Source organism: Photinus pyralis, unplaced genomic scaffold, assembly GCF_008802855.1.
Source record: "Photinus pyralis isolate 1611_PpyrPB1 unplaced genomic scaffold, Ppyr1.3 Ppyr1.4_LG6, whole genome shotgun sequence".
Lineage (NCBI taxonomy): Eukaryota > Metazoa > Arthropoda > Insecta > Coleoptera > Lampyridae > Photinus > Photinus pyralis.
The window spans coordinates 8,200,851-8,220,925 of NW_022170663.1; the positions used below are offsets into that span (position 1 = coordinate 8,200,851).

Here is a 20,075-nt window from a genome sequence, read left to right on the forward strand (position 1 = left end):
CCTTAATAAATACTAACCTACGTAAACTCCTGGAAAATATCAAAGAATTCCTTTAAAGAATAAAAAACAAAGGAATTAAGTCGGATTCTTAGCGTTTTTTTAAACAAATCAAGTGAAGGAATTGACCTTACACCCTGAGGAATGCAATTGTATATCTTCACAGCTATTACTATATGTGAATTATTAATAATTGAAGATTTAGCTATTGGTATTCTAATGAGTTGGGAATGTCTTGTACTGTAAGCATGATAGTCGGAGTTACGTTTAAACAAGTGAACATTACAGTGTACATAAACTACACATTCGAAAAAAGTTATATACAGTTGGTATTTTTAATTTCATAAAATGGGGGCGACACGAGTCTCGAGGCCCTATACCAACTAAAACACGAATGGCTCTCTTTTGCAGCTTGAAAATATTTATGACAAATTTAGAATTTCCCCAAAATAACAAACCATATCTTAAGTGAGATTCGAAGTATGAGAAGTATGTTATCTTCAGTGATTCTTGATGACACGCTAAGAGAAAACAACACTTTTGTTAGTTTTGATGTTAAAGCTGAGCTATGCTCTTGCCAAATTAGTGCACGATCAATATTGAGACCTAAAATCTTACATGTGCTTACCAAAGAAATTTTATGATTATCAAAATATATTTCATTAAGTAATGTGGGTGATTTGCCAAAAACGATAATGTTTGATTTTTCTATGTTTATTTGCAGTCTATTTTCAGAGAACCAGAGACGAGCCTTGCTCTAAAACCAACTGTATCCTATAGAAAATTTTATTCTAAACAAATTCATTTCTATTCATTTTTTCCTTCAGAGCAATAGTTTACGAGATATTGGCAGTCAAATGTGAAAAAACATGACATTTTCTCGTTTTTTCTTCGTTTTTTGTTTATAACAATATGTTCCGGGCATTTCCGGCCGGGGGGACTATGATTTTCCGATTCAGCAGATTTTTTTACATAGAATACGCTTGGTTTCGTTCAGTGAAATAACAACATCCAGTTTATACTACTTTTAGAACTAATTTGACTGGACTATAGTGCATAATCATGTAACAAAATTGTGACCCCAATATAGATTGGATACTAGTGGATGGAACTCAGTGGTACAAATTTAATGCAAAATGAGTTACAAAATCAAGGGTCAAGAATTTTATGAATGTACATACAGGGTGATTCCTATAGTACCTGCCACCGTTTGGGAGCGTGTAGGTGGTGCGTAGGGGAGTATTTTGATATAGGACACTTGGGGTCGGAAATCTAAAATAAGGGTGCCAGAGCCAAATTTAACTTCTGGAATTTCGCGCCTGTAGGTAGGCAACCCAACCGGCCGGCGATGCACACGGAGCGATCTCAGGCGGCGATGTGTGGCTGACACTTGATCAGAATTTTGTTTAAACCCACGAAATCCCGTCTGCAACGACGCGTATCAAGTGAATAAACACTATGGCAATAGTATAATAATAGTTGGCTACTCGGTTGGCTAGATGTAGGAAGTGCATTGAGAACAATGGTGGCCACGTTGAACACTTGTAAACGTTATTGCTTTTGACTGTCGTTTTCCCTCCTTCCCTCCCATGTCGCTTCCTCGCGCTAACTCGCTCTGCATCGCTCCGCGCAAAACGTCGGTCGGTTGGGTTGCCTACATACAGGCGTGAAATTCCAGAAGATAAATTTGGTTCTGGCGCCCTTATTTTAGATTTCCGACCCCAAGTGTCCTATATCAAAATCCTCCCCTAGGCACCCCCTATACGCTCCCAAACGGTGGCAGGTACTATAGGAATCACCCTGTATATGCACGAGATAGTAACGTTAACATACATTTGATCCCAGCTGTCAAAAAGTACTGGTACAACATTAGTTACTTACAGTACAAATTAGTACAAAATGAGTACAAAATTATGGCGCGAAAATTTGCATGGTTTTGTATACTCGGGGTTGTACCGTTACGTTACACCTCCAAAATTAATTTGATAGTGGCGGTTAAAAGGTAATGGTACAAAATTTTTTGCTTACGGTACAAATAGTACAAAATTATGGACCATGCATTTATACAAATCTGTATACTTGGGGTTGTGGCATTAAGTTGCAACCCCAATGTAGATTTGGTCCTAGTGGTTAAAAGGTAGTGGTACAAAACTTATTATTTGGTACAAATTAATACAAATTGAGTACAAAATGTGGCACAAACGTGTTTAAGACTCTGAATATTTGGGGCGGTGGCGTTTAGTTGCAACCCCAATGTAGATTTGGTCCTAACGATTAAAATGTAGTGGTACAAAATTTGTTATCCGTGGTACAAATAAGTACACAATTAGTACAAAATAACGCTTTTAATAGATTTGCTATTCTTTTTAGTGGGGGTTGCAACTTAATGCACCCCATTTTAACCTCAAATTTCGCATTAGTAGACTCCATAAAGGCCATATTGGCACTAAAAATTCCAAATGATCGTTATCATTGGTTTCATACCGCATGATTTGCTCTTGCTATTTGGGATATGCTGCGTTGTTCGTACGTACTTCTCGATGACTTCCGCATTTGTTCTCGACCTTCCCAATCCTTCCTTACTCCTTATACTTCTCAGTATTTTCCTTTCTAGACCGAGAGCTTGCGTGAAAAATACCTCCTCATAAGGTACAAACTGTTAACTATAAATATGCGATTCTGCAATGTTAATGATGTATACAGACAGGGTGGTGTAATGCATCATAGGGATTTCAATTTAAAATTCATAACATGCGATTATTGGCTCCCCAAATTATTTTAGAGCAAAAAATGTATTAAGGTTTTTTGTAGGAAAAAATTTTTTACGTCAATCAACCGTTTAGTTTTCAATTTTTTGAATAATTAAGAAGGAAAATTGGACCTTGTCCAGTAATCTGTGATAAATCTTTTTCAATAATCTGTGATGCCATGCAATTTTATAATACAAAAACTACGTCAATATCCGTCATGCCATGAAATGTCTGCTATAAAACAAATAAAATTCTATCAAAATAGTATATTATATACCGCGGGAAGGAAATAGTACTATTAATCCCGAAGGTAAAGTTTTTTACCTGAGGGATTAAGACTACTACTTCAGTCGCAAGGTATATACGATATTTTTCGTACTTCCGAAACCGAAACACTTAATATGTATGGAGTTAGAGAACGCGTTCTTTCAAAAAATCGCTGCTTAACAAGTTACCATAGGAACGTTGCGTTGGTATGACAATCCCTATGCTATGGTAACAAAAATAATTTGGAAACTGTCATTGCTAGTGTCATAATTTTGGTGCGGTGGGTGACAAAGGTGTATTTGATATTGATAAAAAGCAGCCAAACTAGGTATAGAATTGATACCACCGAAATCCAAAAAACTATATGAGCAGCAGTACGATGCGTTTAAGAAGTAGTACCGCATACAAAATGTGGAACAACCTACTGAAATTGCCTTGTTAGTATTTCATCCTTCCGGGATTTTCGTCCAAATTTAATCCCGGCGGGACAAAAAGTGACACTTCAGTACTTGTCATAATGGAGTGAAGTTGTTACTTTAGTCCCGGAAGTACGAAAAGTATTATATTTAGAACAGCGAATTCAACATGAAGAAATGCCAAATTACTAAAAGCGGTTTCCTATAATATAACAATTTACAATAAATGTTCGAATAAGTGACCATTAACTGCAAGACAGTAACCAAGTCGATCATAAAATCCATTTCGAACTGCTGCTAATTGATAACTGGATATCTTTTTGTTTTAGAAAATTCCATGGCATCGCAGATTATTGAAAAAGATACGGGTTTTATTTTTCTAAGTTTCCGTCTTTATATGAAAAAAATTGAAAACTAATAACGGTTGATTGACGTAAAAAAAATTTTTGGGGACCCAATAATCTCATGTTATGAATTTTACATTGAACTCCCTATGATGCGGAAGCGGCACGGCGTTTGAAAATGGCGAGAAAAACGTGTATACCTCGCGATAGGTACAAAGTTATTTTTAAGGAAAAACAAGGAACCGCCACGGCAGACGATTTTGGCAAACTCTTTTTTCCAACAGACGTCGCCGAAGTTCCCGAATATTCCGCTAAAACCTCGTGATAAGGTCGTAGTTGTTTTTTGGCTCAAACGAACTGTATTTTAGCATAAACGTTTTTAGTATTGCGGAAGACGCTTTTAAACACATTCGCTGCATCTCGCTTTGACGCGCAAAGTACTTGTATTACGCATGTACGATGGAGCTCATTCACATTTATCTTAAACATAAACCATAAAAGAACCTTTAAAATTTTGGTCAATTAGCGCATGTCGTCGTGGAGAATCAATAAAAGTGGCGAATGAAAACAATCGTTCTACAGGTGCCGAAGAAGGTCTAAGAGTTTTAAAGTATCTAAAGCCTAATTTACATTTGCCAAGTTTACTGGCGGAAAGTACTGTCGGCCAGTAAACTTGCCACTTGTAAATGCACGGAAAGTGCCAGTTAAATAGAAATAGGGTAGCAAGTTTACTGGCAGAAAGTACTTTTTACAAAAGTATCTAAAACATACTTTTTGGCTCAAGAGAAAAGTATCTTAGATACTTTCAGTAACTAGATAAAGAAAATACACTTTTTCTAAAAATATTTACAGCTCTGCTTATGAGGAGGTATTTTTCACCCAAGCTCTCGGTCTATTCCCATCTTTCCAGTTTCTCCTCCTTCATAAAGTGTACACAAACTTGAATAAAGGTAACATCGTGTTAGCTCTGTTTGTTGATTTAAAAAAAGCTTTCGACTTATTCGATCACCAGATTTTATTAAATAAAGTTTAACGTTAGGTTTAAGGGGAAATTGTTTTAATTTAATTAAATCCTACTTATGCAAATCTACCCTAAAAAAGTGCAATATATTGCAAGTACTATGATTAGAGTACAACAAAGATCCATTAGGCAAGAAACATTGTATAAACTACTAGGCTGTAACATTGATTGTTCCCTAAGCTGGAGAGAGCACGTTGATATGGTGTGCAATAAAATAACGTCTAATTTGCTCTTAAACGTCTGTCATATATTTCAAATGTTAATGCAGCTAAAAATTTTTACCACTCCAATGTTGAGTCTACCATGCACTACTGTATCATTTTCTGGGGTGACAGTATACATAGCAAACGAGTCTTTGTGATGCAGAAAAGTTTAATTTAAGTAGGGACACATCATGCCGTAGTACTTTTATATCTAACGCTTTGTTAACTTTTCCGTGTATCTATATATTTGAACTGTTGAAATTTGTTAAATGCAACATTAACCAATTTCCCTCTTTAAATACATACCATAACTATAATACTAGACGAGGTATTGAATTGTCGTATACGCAACATGGACTAGAACTATTTAAAATGAATCCCTATTATACTGGTGCGGTTTTATATAACAAATTACCGCTGAATTTTAGACATTCACCGTTCAGGCGTTTTAGTTTAACACTCAAAAAATTTTTGACTGTAAATTGTTTCTGTAGTGTTAATGAATTTATGTCTTATGTTAATATTGATTTAGAACCTTAATTTTTGTTGTACTATGCGATCAAAAATGAGTTGCTGTCGAGTTGCCTTTAAAATTTTTGTTTACATGGAAAATCGTATTTAACTTGGAACTTCCAAAGGCGACTCGACAGCAACTCATTTTTGATCGCCCGTTAGTTGTATGTATAATCATATTGTTTGGCCTTTGACTTGTCCTATAGGTATCCGTTTAGGATCTTTTGGATAAATATATTATTATTCATTGTCCATGTTTTGCTTTCAACAGCACCATTGGGTGGATGACTGTTTTGTACTCCCTTAATTTCTGATTACAATTTTAATGTGTCGTATCTCTTCCACCTCTCCTTTCTGTGTTCTGGTCGCGTCGCATCTGCTCCCCTGTAGCTCCTCGGATGGATCTCTATCATTACATGGTCTATTTGGTTCCTTTTTTTTTTTTTACCGTATTCATCATTTTCATCTGGTTTTCCGGGCCAACACTTTTTTCTCGTTTTCATTCGATTCGCCGAGCTTACTCCTTCCACCTGTGATGTTTTAATACATCTCTTTTCTTCCCACCTTCGCTTTATATCATATTTGGTATTGACTGCCTCGTAATATTCTACCATCTCCATATCTTTATCTTCCGTTGGCATGGAGACATTGACTATGCTTATTAATCCCAAACGGGTAGATTTCTTGTAGGGCTAATATCTGCATACCGTACGATTGTCGCCCCTCACGTTTCAGGTTCCTATTTTCATATCTTCTCGCCGGTTCTTCGCCCTTTTATACTTCTCCACTATCGTCTTGTATTGCTTCTGAGCTCTTTACGTGTTCCAGCTATCAGTTATTTACCAGTGAGTCTGCACGTTAGTAAAGGGCTTTGGGGCAAAAATGACCCCCCCCCCACTGTCTAAACCTACCATTAATCATGTCTCAAATTAGAGCTTTAGTTATTGGACGAACGGACGACTTTTTGACGTTTTTGATGAAGCCATATTCCGCTTGTTGACTACTTATGTAAATATATAAATAATATCTAAATAATTTAATTCATTTAACGATATTATACTTATATTTCGAGATATTTTAGGCGTCTTTCATGTTAAATATGCACCAAATGATAAAATGAAACTTATCTTTGTAAGCATAAATAGCAACAAATTCTACAATATTGACGACTTTGTTGTAGGTCCCATTGATCTGAAGTCTTTAAGATAAGTATTCGAGAAGGATACTCAATAGTTACCTAGATTTATTATACCTACCTGCCTACGAAATAAATTACCTTTGTTTTACACCAACCTCATTCACACGGTCAAATTTCAAGGTTCTCCTAATTGTGTAACATCCAATGCATTAGCTAATTTAAAATCTAAACTGTTAGATATTTCCGTTCGTTGGAATAAAATTTTGTTTAAACAAAGTACATATTAAATTAAAATATTTATGCGAGATAAATTGGCACGATGCACTTAGCTCAGTGACAGGATGAGGAAGGAAATAGAAGGACTATGATGAAAAATGAATAAAGTACCACTTCATAGCGTTTTCACCCGTGGCTCATATGAGATGAGTAATGGATAGACGGAACGGCGAACTGCAATAAAATTATAAGTACAAATCAACGTCCCTCCACCTTAAAAATATCCCATGATGATAAATGTAGGGCCAGTTGCAATTCAGTTCTTTAATTATGATTTGATCCACTTTCGCCATCTTACTCCATAAACGTCATCGGCCAGAATGCATTTTATTTAAATAAATTTTATAGTTTTATTTATAGAGATGTACATTTAGTTTTATTACTTTTGACACCTAATTTATTTTTTATAACTTCATAATTTATTCTGAGGATATTTTGGAATTGTAAAACATTAACAGTTGGCGAAGTTGTTAGTTTTTTATGAATTTCTTTGTCTGTTTGTACTTTTGATTGTATACTACTTATTTATGCTGTAATTTGACCTGTCGCAAGCACTGAATGTGATATTACGACAAAAATATACATTACATTACAATAAAATAACCATAAAAATAATTCGAAACAATCCACTAATAATCCATAAAATGCAATATAGCGAATAATTAATAATATTATCTACCTACGCGTCAGTATAGGTAATTTATTGACATTGTATAACTTTTATTTTTTGTATTTCAGCGATCTTCGATTTAACAAAATTAAGCAGCTTCAACCGCAGCAATTCCAATATCATAAGCACATCAAGTCAATATTATTAAACAATAACGCGCTGACCGAGTTGCAGAATGGCATATTTACGGGATTGGCCCAACTTCGGCATTTATACTTGTACAAAAATAGGATAAAGCACATCGATGCGGATGTATTTCAAGGATTGGTAAATTTAGAACATTTGTAAGTATGGGGTAAACGTTAACGATCACCCTAGCCCAACTTGTTTCAGATATTTGCACGATAATGAAATTGAAACTTTCGAGCCGAGGACCTTCTCGAATATGCCAACACTTGAGAGGCTGTATGTGGACGTACTGTAACGATTAAGCTATAATTAATATTTGTAGATTTTTATACAATAATAAAATCCAGCACATCCAGAGCGGTTCCTTTTCGGGACTCTCGCGTCTTTCCCGTTTAAGGCTAGATTCGAATGCGCTAGTATGTGATTGCCAACTGGCTTGGCTGGTGGGGATGATCAAAGAGAAACAAATCCACATTGCTGCCAGCTGTCAGCATCCCCATGAGATGTACGGGAAGCCTTTGAAGGGGATGAAAATCAAGGACTTTCATTGCAGTGAGTAATGCGCTTGGTAAAAGTCGTTATCTTTAACTGCGGCGTAGGTGCGCCCCAGATTTTAGTAAACCCCCAAGATGTACACGTATCATGGGGAGGAACGGCTGTATTTACGTGTCGCGCCGAGGGCAATCAATCTGTTATATGGATGCGTAATCATGTCGAGCTGCCGCCAGACGATAGGTACCACATCATGCCCGATGGCAGTTTAATGATAGAGAATTCTCAAGATATTGATGTGGGATATTACGAATGTATGGTGAAAACCAGCGAGGGCGAATCTAAATCTAGGCCGGCGAGAATGGTAGTGTTGAACCCTGTTATACAAAACAAGCAGCAGTTAAATTTTTACGGTACGTGTACGTCTTAGCATAGGCATTCCAGAATTGCATATTTAAAGTTAAATTAGTCGTAAATATGCAAAAATATGCTGACCAGGATAAAATTTGTCCAAAAACGTACTTCTACGATATCTTGGTCCCGGATGATGACCCATTTCAAGCAAGACCAAAAGAGATTCATACATTCTATCCCTGTTAAAGCTGTACCTACATGATAGAATTATGTTTCATCAACCTAGGACAACTTTAAAAAAATGGGTGGTAATTATACTAGCATTTTGCCACTTTTTTGCCGTTAATTAGTTGCGGACATAAACATTTTGATAATATATTAAGTTCTGGTGTAATTTGGAAACAAAAATTGACATGGCACCGATAAACGGTAAATGGCATGACCTATGGATCTCACGGTGTCCGATAAGAGTACGTCCACTGCGCCAAATTACTTTATAAAAATTTGTTGTGGCTAGCACGGATACCACCCGCCCACCAGCGCACACGCGATTCTGAAATTTTATGTGTAAAAATATGTGTGCCAAATTTGGTTCCAATCGGTTGAGCCGTTTAGGCGGAAATGAGAGTTTGACCCACTTGCGCATGCGCGATTCCCCCAAAAGCTTTTCAGCTTTTTCTTTTGGGTACCTTTAAAAATATGTGTGTACCAAATTTGGTTTACATCGGTTCAAACTGTTAGTCGGAAATGGGAGTACAGACAGACCGACAGGCAGACAGACAGACCGATCGACATTATCGAGATTTTCTTTGTTTCTGATTAGGTACTGGAATACTGCACATCCCTGATGGCTCACAACGTGTATTTCCATAAAAAAAGTGGGGGATCATTTTAAACCCTGGTGAAATACTTCCCTTACTAACGTGCGCCTATTCACAATCAACGTTGGCGTACATCAAGGCTCCGCCCTTTCGTTTCGCCGCTTCTTTTCATCCCGGTTGTGGGATTCCGTCACTGCGGATATCCAACTGGTCGCTTCTATATGTTGATGGCGCCTTCCTCGCCTGTGAAGACCGCGCGAGACTGTAACAACAAACCCAGCAGTGGAAGACACAGTTAGCTGAGTTCGGTTCACGACTCAACACAGCGGACTGAATATATGGAGTATGGGCCGCAGAACAATGAAACTATCTCCATCGATAGGGGTAGCCTGAAGAAGGTCAACAAACTCGAAACATCTCGGCTCCAGTATCAGCGGTGACGGCCACATCCCCTACAACGTTCGACCCAGAATCAAAGCGGCATGGACGAAGCCAAGCGTCTTATGTGATCGACGAATGAAAGTGCAACTTACGGCGAAAGTCTACAGGACTGTGGTCCGGCCGGTTGCTCTCTACCGATCCGAGTGCTGGCCTGCATTGGCGAAACACGGACACGCACTTCGCTGGATGGGAATGCGCATACTTTGATGGAGTTTGGGCCTGACGAAAGTCGATGTCAGGAGCACTAACTTGGGAGTGGCGCCAATTGATAAGAAGATGCGACTTCGATGGTCAACGCCCCCGCAGTAGACCAATGAAACGATGGATGAACCGGCTTGGCTGGGAAATGAGGGCAGTTGGCGCCACACTCGAAGAAGCAATGAACCAGAACAGATGGAGAGGCGGAGAGCGGACCCTGTAATTGTACGGGAATAACGCCAGGACGAAGAGCGAAATAACGTCTACAACACGTTGTTTACGCAACAATAAACTATGAAGAAAATTGAAGCGAATCTGCAGAGAGAACAAAAGGAGAACGAGAAGTGAAGAGGGTGTAAAGCAAAGCTTGAGCAAACATGAAAGAGAAAACCAATAAAAAATATGGATTAGAAGATGCTGAAGTTATATCAAGAATGAAACAGGAAGCGTGAAGGAACGAGACGCGAAGGAGATATGAAGAGAAGGTCAGAATTTAGCGTAAACAAATGTACACGCTCTTCAACCGTCGCGAAACAGCAGTTTCGTTTTCTTATTGTCTTCCGTATTTAAAGAAACACCACTTCCTCCATAAAATCAACGTCCCCACTTCTCCAACGTGAAACGCGCAATTTTTCGAAACACTTGTGTCTTCGTTATCGGCACCAAAGTACCTGCGCTAATTAAATTTCGTCGCAAACGACCAGATGGAACCTTCCATGCAAATTTGACCAGGTGTTTCTTACTTCTAGCACCTTATTTAAATTGAATTATTACAAAGTGATAATATTTAAACAAGAATTACGCATTTACAAACAAATTTTAAAGGAAAAACTAACACTGAATACAAATTTAAATGAAACTATGTTCTTGTTTCGTAAATAATCCCCAAATTTACTTCATAAATTGAAATAATTATCATATACAGGATGTCCCGTCAGTATTTTTGATGCTGTACTACTTGTTGAAAGAGAAATGGAAAAAGAGGGCCTGATGGACCTTGCACTTTTGGCACATTGTAGGGCCGCTCACGGTCTTAGTGTGTCTTCTTCGCCGACCTTTGCAATCATCTCCTGAACCATAACCTATAAGTCGACCTTTATCCACCCGTTTCCCCAGCCCAACGAAGAGTTGCAGTGTTTTTTCAGGTATATTCGCTCATTCTCTCTTGTATTTGGTTTCCGACCTTCTCTAACTTTCGCCTGGATCTACCATTACATTCATTCTACCACAGCCCAATCTCGCCGACCATTGGGGATTGACCCCCGTCCCTACTCACACCAGCCGTTTTAAGTTCGTCCTGGAGCGATATCTCCCGAAGAAGGGATATCCACCCCGGTCATATTTTAACATTCGGTGATCACATTCGCAGGGATCCGAATAATCCATTAGTAACAGTGGGCTTTTAACGTTTTGATTCACATGCTATCTCAATAGGTGCGCTTGGGGGTGTGACAACCCTCTCGAGAGGGGTTTCCCCAGATGCGGCTCCGCGATCAGAAAGTCTATTGTCCAACTACGCATTTTATGGCCCAATCTACAAATGAAAAAATTGAAAATAACTTAGTTATCTCGTTGGAAAACATCGCTTGGTTTAGAAATATGGAAACAGATCGCCTCCAAGCAAACCGGCATCAATTTCGCGAAAGTAATTCTTAAGATCGCGATTGCAGTGCACAGGAATAATAAGCTAATGTTCCCCCTGTTGTTGAGTTTTGACCAATTTATTAACTAGGTTTTTTATGGTTATTTTTGAGGGGTGTTGATACTAATTTATTATCTAGTGTTTATTTTATCGCGCAAGCCGCTGTCCAATGGCATCGAACTTGCTTTTATCCAGCCGTTACTGTTAGCGATCCGAAAAACCTTCTTTGTGCATTTGAGGAAGGGAAAAAAGGAGCTAAATGCTAGTAGGTATTGTCACCACCTATTTTTTTGAAGTTGATAGACATGATTGAATTAGGAATATTTGTTTTTGCATATTTACGATTGAATATTGTATAAGAAGTATCACTGTTGTTAATGATTTGTGTTAATTTCACAATATGCGCAGATGGACGTAGACCAAAATTCATCGAAACTCCTAAAAGTGTATCAACATCCGTTGGAGATACGCAGATTGAGTTGCAGTGTAAAGCGGCCGGTGACCCCACTCCGACGATTACCTGGTCACAAAACGGCATTCTTCTCTCTTTGTCATCGAGAAAATTTATTAACAGCGAGGGAACTCTTATAATACGACCGGTCCAGTCCGACGACTACGGTATTTACAGGTGCGAAGCTGACAACATCCACGGACGTATCAGTGCAACTGCAGAAGTGCTCATCAATGGTAAGTAGCGTCAAGTTCACTCTGCAGATGTTTTATATGTGTTGCAGTCCCGCCTGTATTTACGGTACATCCGGAGAGTTTAAATATTCAAGTTGGGCAAGATGTAAAGATCGAGTGTGTTGCGGTTGGCACCCCTGTGCCCCAGATTTCGTGGTTTAGAAACAATAACCGATTGAGACCGACAGAGCGAACATTTATATCATCCGATGGTACAGTGCTTGAAATAAGAAATGCAATTGGTTCGGATGCGGGTTTATATGTCTGTGAAGCTAGAAACGAATTGGGATACAGAGAGGCCAGCGCGAATGTTGTTATCGAAACTGTTGTGAAGAATCCTCCAACCCTGATCTACAAGCCGTATGATATTCAAGCAATTTTAGGAAGCACGATTGAACTGCCTTGTAAAGGGGAAGGTACACCTACACCAGGTTTGCAGTGGCGGAAAGATGGGAGCGAGTTGGCAAGGACTGGTCGCATCCGTACGTCGGTTACAGGCAATTTGTACATAGTTGGTATCGCATTGGAAGACGCTGGACGTTACGAGTGCATCGCCATTAACGAACACGGAAGAGCTAGCGCATCCGGGTACGTCACAATTAAAGAAGAAATTCATCCAGCTGGTCTTGGGGTAGGAGACAAGTTGGTTAAAATCGCATTCGCAGAAGCTACCCAAGAAGTTGACTTAGCCGTGAACAGAACAATAGACAAGTTGTTTAATCACTACGGAGGACCGCGTAGTTCAGAAGAACTGTTCAGAATTATCCGTTTTCCGAACGCGCCTGCGCGTGAGCTCGCTCGCGCAGCCGAGGTTTACGAACGCACCTTGGTCAACATAAGGAAACACGTACAAAATGGAATGTACTTGAATCACACTGTCGACTTTAACTATCGGGAAATATTGTCACCTGAACACTTGCAGCTAATCGCTAAATTATCTGGATGTACGGCGCATAGAGCATTCGGGAAATATTGTCACCTGAACACTTGCAGCTAATCGCTAAATTATCTGGATGTACGGCGCATAGAGCATTCCGCAACTGTACAGATATGTGCTTCCACTCTCGATATCGCTCAATCGACGGTACGTGTAACAATCTTCAAAATCCAACATGGGGAGCGTCTCTCACAGGATTTCGGCGTATTCTCAAGCCGATATACGAAAATGGGTTCAGCACCCCCATCGGCTGGAATCGAGAACTAAAGTACTACGGCTTCCCCAAACCCAGTTCCCGCTTGGTTTCTTCGACTCTTCTCTCCACGGAAAAAATTACGCAAGATATCCACATCACGCACATGGTAATGCAATGGGGCCAGTTCTTGGACCACGATCTCGATCACGCCCTACCTTCCGTCAGTTCGCAAAGTTGGGACGGTATCGACTGCAAGCGTTCGTGCGACTACGCGGCACCGTGTTATCCAATCGATATCCCTCCGGGTGATCGTCGCGTGAAAAATCGACGCTGCATCGATTTTTTCCGCACGTCCGCAATTTGCGGATCGGGAATGACGTCGGTATTCTTCGACTACTTGCAACCGCGAGAACAAATTAATCAACTCACTTCCTACATTGACGCCTCGCAAGTTTACGGCTACTCTGAAGACCTGGCGAACACTCTGCGCGATCTCACCAACGATCACGGTCATTTGCGACGAGGTCCAATTTTCCAGAATCGAAAGCCCTTACTACCGTACGACGGAATACAAGGCATGGATTGCCGGCGGAATCTCACTGAAAGTAGCGTCAATTGCTTTTTAGCGGGCGATATACGCGCGAACGAGCAAATAGGCTTGCTAGTTATGCACACGGTTTGGTTTAGAGAGCACAATAGAGTCGCAGATCAGCTGCGACAGTATAATCCGCACTGGGACGGTGAGAGACTCTACCAAGAAGCGAGGAAAATTGTCGGAGCTGCGATGCAACATATCACCTACGAATACTGGCTTCCTCATATTGTCGGCCCTAAAGGTATGGAAATGTTGGGCAAGTACAAAGAGTACAACCCCACAGTGAATCCTTCAATTGCCAACGTGTTTGCCACGGCCGCTTTGAGATTCGGCCACACGCTAATTAACCCAATTCTAGAGCGCCTAGATCATACCTTCAAACCGATCAAAGAAGGCCACCTGCCGCTTCACAAGGCTTTCTTCGCCCCGTGGCGTTTGGTGGACGAAGGCGGTGTCGATCCCCTGCTCAGAGGTTTATTCAGCGCCCCCGCTAAGGTAAAGAGGCCACACGAAAACCTCAACACGGAATTGACAGAGCGCCTGTTTGAATCGGGACACGCGGTCGCCTTGGATTTAGCGGCGATGAATATCCATCGCGCCCGAGACCACGCGATACCCGGATACATCGAGTTTAGAAAGTTCTGTAACATGTCCGAGGTTGACACGTTCGACGATCTCCGAAACGAAATTACGGATCCGGAAATTCGAAGAAAACTGAAAGAGCTCTACGGCCATCCCGGGAACATAGACGTTTTCGCCGGTGGTATATTGGAAGATCAAGTGGAAGGTGGCCGAGTCGGGCCACTATTCAGATGCCTGCTAATTGAACAGTTTCGGCGATTGCGCGATGGCGATCGGTTTTGGTACGAAAATCCGTCAACGTTTCAACCGGAACAGCTTGTACAAATTAAGCAGTACACGCTAGCGCAAGTGATCTGCGACACCAGCGACAATATAACTACAATTACCAAAGATGTCTTTCGTATGCACGACCTGCAAGGAGGCCTTACGGCATGCTCTGAACTTCCGAGAGTTGATTTAAGATTCTGGACGGAATGCTGTAACGACTGCAGGGTTTCTGGACAAATTAACACAATAAGTAGACTCAGTGGCCGGCGATTTAGGAGGGAGACGGGCAACACCACAATGGTGGAGGATACGCTCGAACTAAATTCAAGTAAAGATAATGTGGAGAGTCTAATGCGTAGAGTGGAAAAGCTTGAAAGTACCCTAAAGGCTTTGAATAAGAAATTTGCGACGCTAGAAAAGAATTGTAGAAATGTATAAACTGCATCTGTCACATCAAGTGGGAATATAACCACGTGTGAAGGTAAACTGCCCTTTGTAATATTAACAGAAATTGAATATTATGTGATTATAGCTTTTGCGTCTGTGTTCATAAATAATAAGTAAATTATAAATGAAAGATATTACCTAGTTACTTAAGATTGTCTTAACAATAAACAAATATGCTGCACCATAGCATAAATAGTGCGACTATTCTCTAAGCTTTATTTTTTTAGCGTAGTTTTATTACAATAAAGTATCGTTACCAGTTATTGTTATTATATTAGTTATAAGCGGAAAACCTTTTATATTGCCTTTTCCCTATGTTAGCGCCGTTTTCTTAGAATTAAAAGATTCTAGTTACCCTTCAAATGTTTGAAACTATCCTAGTCGCTTGATTTTCATCCCTCTATGCCAAATTTCGCCGTCCTTTACCTACGATATTCTAGCATGGTATGTATATAGCACATGTAGGACATTAATTTAGCACGTTCCTCGCTCTTTCGACATAAATTATTCTCCTTTTTGGCCTGTCGTTTGTTGCAATATGCAATTGTATTGCAAAACAATGGCAGAACTCTACTTTCAGGCAACATTTGGCAATATTAAGACATTGTTCTTTTACTTGTAGGTAAGTAACGATCGAAACCGTAATAATTTGTGTAAGTTTTAGGGTGAGTCAAGGGTCTTGTGCGTGATGATGTAGAGACCGCGTTGATGGGTCGAAAAGACCACAGAGAAGACTGCCAGGTACACGCGCTAGGGGCGTCCATGTTTCAATTGTTTAAAGTGACAGCGTCGATCGATTGAGGAATAAAAGCGAGGTGTTGTGCATCGCAGAATGGTTGTTGTAGGTATATGCTGGTGACAACAGTTTCAGATTACTACCAAAATGTGGTCGAGCACAGATGTGACTGGATGAGGTCAGTGATTGGATCGCCTCACGCTCGAGGGAATTTTGGGAGCGAGGCGTTCTTGGTCTTGTTCAGCAGCGGGATAAATGCTCTAAAAATTGAGGCACCTAGGTGGAAGTGCGAAGATCCACTTGAGAGAGGAGGTAGCGTCGCAACGAAGATTATTACTACCATAGTGTAAATATGTATCTGTAGTGTAATATCTACTCTATGCTACTACCAAAGATCAAAGATCATACTACACTATGATCTTTGCTACTACGACGACGAGAGAAAAGAAAGCAGCGTGCGGGATTCAGCATAATGCTTTCTTAGTGTGTTAGTTTTAGTTAAAAGTAAAATGAAACTTAAATATGTTTTGATTTCTTAATAATACCAGTAGAACAGGCACACACCCTACCCATTACAAATTTGGGGCCATAATTTGCAGGTTGTAAAAGTAGTTGTACCCAAAAGTATTTGGTCTACGTGTACAATATAATTAATTGTGAAATGTGTAGTAGTTACCTAATAACATATTTCCCACAAATAACATATCGAGCTCCTAAAAGAGGGTTCATGATTTTGGACTTTCGGTCTGTGTATATCAGGGGCGGACTGGCCCGGGGGGCGGGTGGCGATTGCCACCTGGCCTGTACGTCATAATGGCCCGTTGGAAATTTATAAGTATATGCTGTATTTAGTTTCTTGTAATTAACACGTTTCTCTAATTGGGGTTGATGTTAGGTTGTTAAAAAATTAAAAAATTCTGTTTTAATTGAAGTGTTTTACAATGAATTAATCATTTTTTGTCGTAGCATGAAAGTGATGAAATACAATAGGCGACGCGCCTCGTTTGGTTTGTATATTTTGTTACTTTTAATTATCAGCTGCAATTTAAAAAAAACCTGTATTGTAATTGATTTCTGAAAAAGGAGTAAGTAGGTACTTTAAAATGAAGCAAAAAATGTTTTTGTGGTGCACCGCAGAGCTACCCCCCCCGCCACCTTCATTACTACACTAATACTTTAATGGCCCGTAAGCAATGCAATTCCACCTGGCCCGCCCCTGACTACAAACCAATTTCGAAAGAAAATTCAAAGGGCTGTAACTTTTAAACTAGTAGCCCAATTTTGGAACTGTTTTAAATTATGGATTCTACAGGCCACATTCTATAAGAAAATTTTTTTCCGGGTCGATCTGAGACAATTTTTTTCGGGGCTCAAAAAAAGGCAGTGTATAACCTCCCTTTTTTTACCAAAAATTGATTGCACCAAAATTTCTCGGGAAAACACTTTTTCTTATTAATTTTGGTGCGTAGAATCCAAAACAATTCGTACTTTTTCGATCGGACGTCTCAATCAAAAGTTTTAATTATCAGCTGCAATTAAAAAAAAAACTGTATTGTAATTGATTTCCGAAAAAAAGGAGTACTAAAATGAAGCAAAAAAATGTTTTTCTGGTGCACCCCCCCCCCCCCCACCCCGCCACCTTCATTACAACACGAATACTTTAATGGCCCGTAACCTATGCAATTCCACCTGGCCCGTAAGTACCCAGTCCGCCCCTGGTGTATATGATAAGTGATAACTCGCGAATGGTTTTCAATAATAGGTATAGACAATGGTCAAAGGACTAACTGATTAAATTTTGGTCATTTGGACTTTCCGTCTGTGTTCATGATAACTCGCGAACGGTTTAAAATGTATCATTTCTGTTTTCAGTCAGTGTTATGTTTATCATCATCCAAGGAAGAACTAATTAACTTTTCAGTGACCCAGGAGCTCGTTTGCTATATTTTGTTACAATAGTTTATTTGTTGTAAAGAAATTCACCCACCGGTTTCCTCTGTTTTCTCGTTAGATACTGCCGCGACATCAGAGTGGGAGAATGTATAGTAAAGAATGGCAAGTGCGAAGATTCACCGGAGAGAGAAGGGAGCCGCGCAAGCCGTGCTTTATTAGGTATTTTTGATGAATTTATCCCCGTGGAAAACGAAAAACCTCATGCAGTTCGATTTTTTGGCTGTATACATTTTTTTCTTCATTTCGTACGTATGCGGGTTGTAAACTTGTGTCGCAAAACGAGAAGGGGGGGGGGTCCTCTAATTACCTTTTCTTCTGTTTAAGATGCAGGATTGTATGTGGGGTGATCTACTTTCACATGAATACTTGCTATTGGCATTCTCACATGTACCTACTTTTTGTGTTAAATTAATTTATGTGAACTGATGCTGGAGTAGATGAGCCACGCCATTTTGATGTTTCTATATACATGCAATTTATCATTTTACGAGTTATTTTTGATCGTATATGCATTTTAATGTTTTTTGTACCTACTACATATTGATTTATCATGTTTTCCACTTGCATTTATGATGTCCCATTTGTCGTGTTTTTACTGCATAACAATTCAATTTTATTGTGTATTTTCTCTTGTATTTTGTTGCTGTAGTTGATTTATTTCGCGTATTACTGTGTGTTATGCCAGGTTTTTATTGCTTGTTCTTGTTTTCCTGGGTTTTCGGTTTGGATTTGTTCCGGAAACCAAGCCCCGTTCATAATAAATTTCATTTCTCTTATTCCTTCGGCTATAAGGTTGGTATTTTTAAATTTTTTATTTTAAATATTATAAAATATTTACACGCAGTTTCTTAATTTTTATATGCTACCCGTATATGTTTGTAATATGTACCTAATTTTATTTTTTTTAGGATCCCACGTAAATAAGGCTAATGGTAGGTAACTTCTTAGAATGTAAGTCCCAAGAACCGAAAACATAGGATATAAATGATATGAGACAGACTGTCCAAATAGTAAGAGAGAAAAGGATGGGAACTCAAAAGGCAGCTAAAACAAAGATGCTGCCTGTGCCTTTTGTTAAAGTCAAGGTATTTTTAAGAAACATTGATTTTTTACTTAAATAAAATGTTTAATTGTGTAATGTAATGTAATTTGTATGGATTTACTGTACTAACCCACATTTGTATCACTTTAAAATGACTGGTAAAAACGTAAAATGCTACATATATTAACAAAAATTATTAAAAAAAAACGTTTCCCAAAGTACTAAACAACCTTTAGTATAATGGTAGTTAAGGTCAGAGACGTTGAGAGCTACAGCGGGGTCCGGGCAACATAAGTGCCCGGTGCCCCTGATGTTAGATTTAAAATATTGACAAGTATATTCACAACTATAGTTTCGATTAAACGTATCTTCAGGTGAAAAATAACTTTGAAAAAATTATGGGTACGGAGTGACTTAAATTAGTGTACCCACAATCAAAGATCATATGATCTTTGCCACAACTAACACTGCTCTAAAGGTGGGTGAAAGAGACAATTAAAAAAAAACGGTTTTATAAAACCGTATTAATTGTAGAATATACTAGATATCGGAAGTACAACAATGGCGTTGGAGTCCGGGGAAGTGTGAGTGTTTATATAATGTATGCCATTGTTCTCTAAATTTTCTAAAATATACTCTAATGCACATGTTGTTCTAATCTTACTTTTTAGTTATTTCTTATTATTCCTTTTAATATTATATATTTTATTTGTTTCTGATGAAAGGTATAATATGTTTTGTAAAGAGCTTTAACAAATACAAATTATGAATAGATTGAAAACAAGCAGACTACATCTCTGCTAATTCTACCAATTATATATACAAAAACCATTTTTAATTTTAAACCTTTTTTCGTGTGCACTCTTGAAGACTAGGAAAAATGTAATTGTGAAAACTAGGCTTTAGTTTTAATGCTGAACGCAGCTACTGTCGTATTTGACATTTGTTTTGTTTGTTTATTTTT

At 38.9% G+C, this 20,075-nt stretch overlaps 1 protein-coding gene across 2 annotated transcripts in view; it reads left to right on the forward strand.

Moving 5' to 3' along the window:
* Window positions 1–15,743, forward strand: part of LOC116173268 (peroxidasin) — a 39,020-nt gene extending 23,277 nt beyond the window's left edge. For both annotated transcript variants that reach the window (XM_031490627.1, XM_031490626.1), the window contains exons 2-8: window positions 7,664–7,879; window positions 7,929–8,000; window positions 8,047–8,276; window positions 8,324–8,629; window positions 12,081–12,359; window positions 12,407–13,254; window positions 13,326–15,743. In XM_031490627.1, coding sequence (XP_031346487.1) covers window positions 7,981–8,000; window positions 8,047–8,276; window positions 8,324–8,629; window positions 12,081–12,359; window positions 12,407–13,254; window positions 13,326–15,371 — 3,729 coding nt within the window. In that variant the 5' untranslated portion in view covers window positions 7,664–7,879; window positions 7,929–7,980 and the 3' untranslated portion in view covers window positions 15,372–15,743. The remainder of the gene's footprint in view (window positions 1–7,663; window positions 7,880–7,928; window positions 8,001–8,046; window positions 8,277–8,323; window positions 8,630–12,080; window positions 12,360–12,406; window positions 13,255–13,325) is intronic.
* The last annotated feature ends 4,332 nt before the right edge of the window (window positions 15,744–20,075 follow it).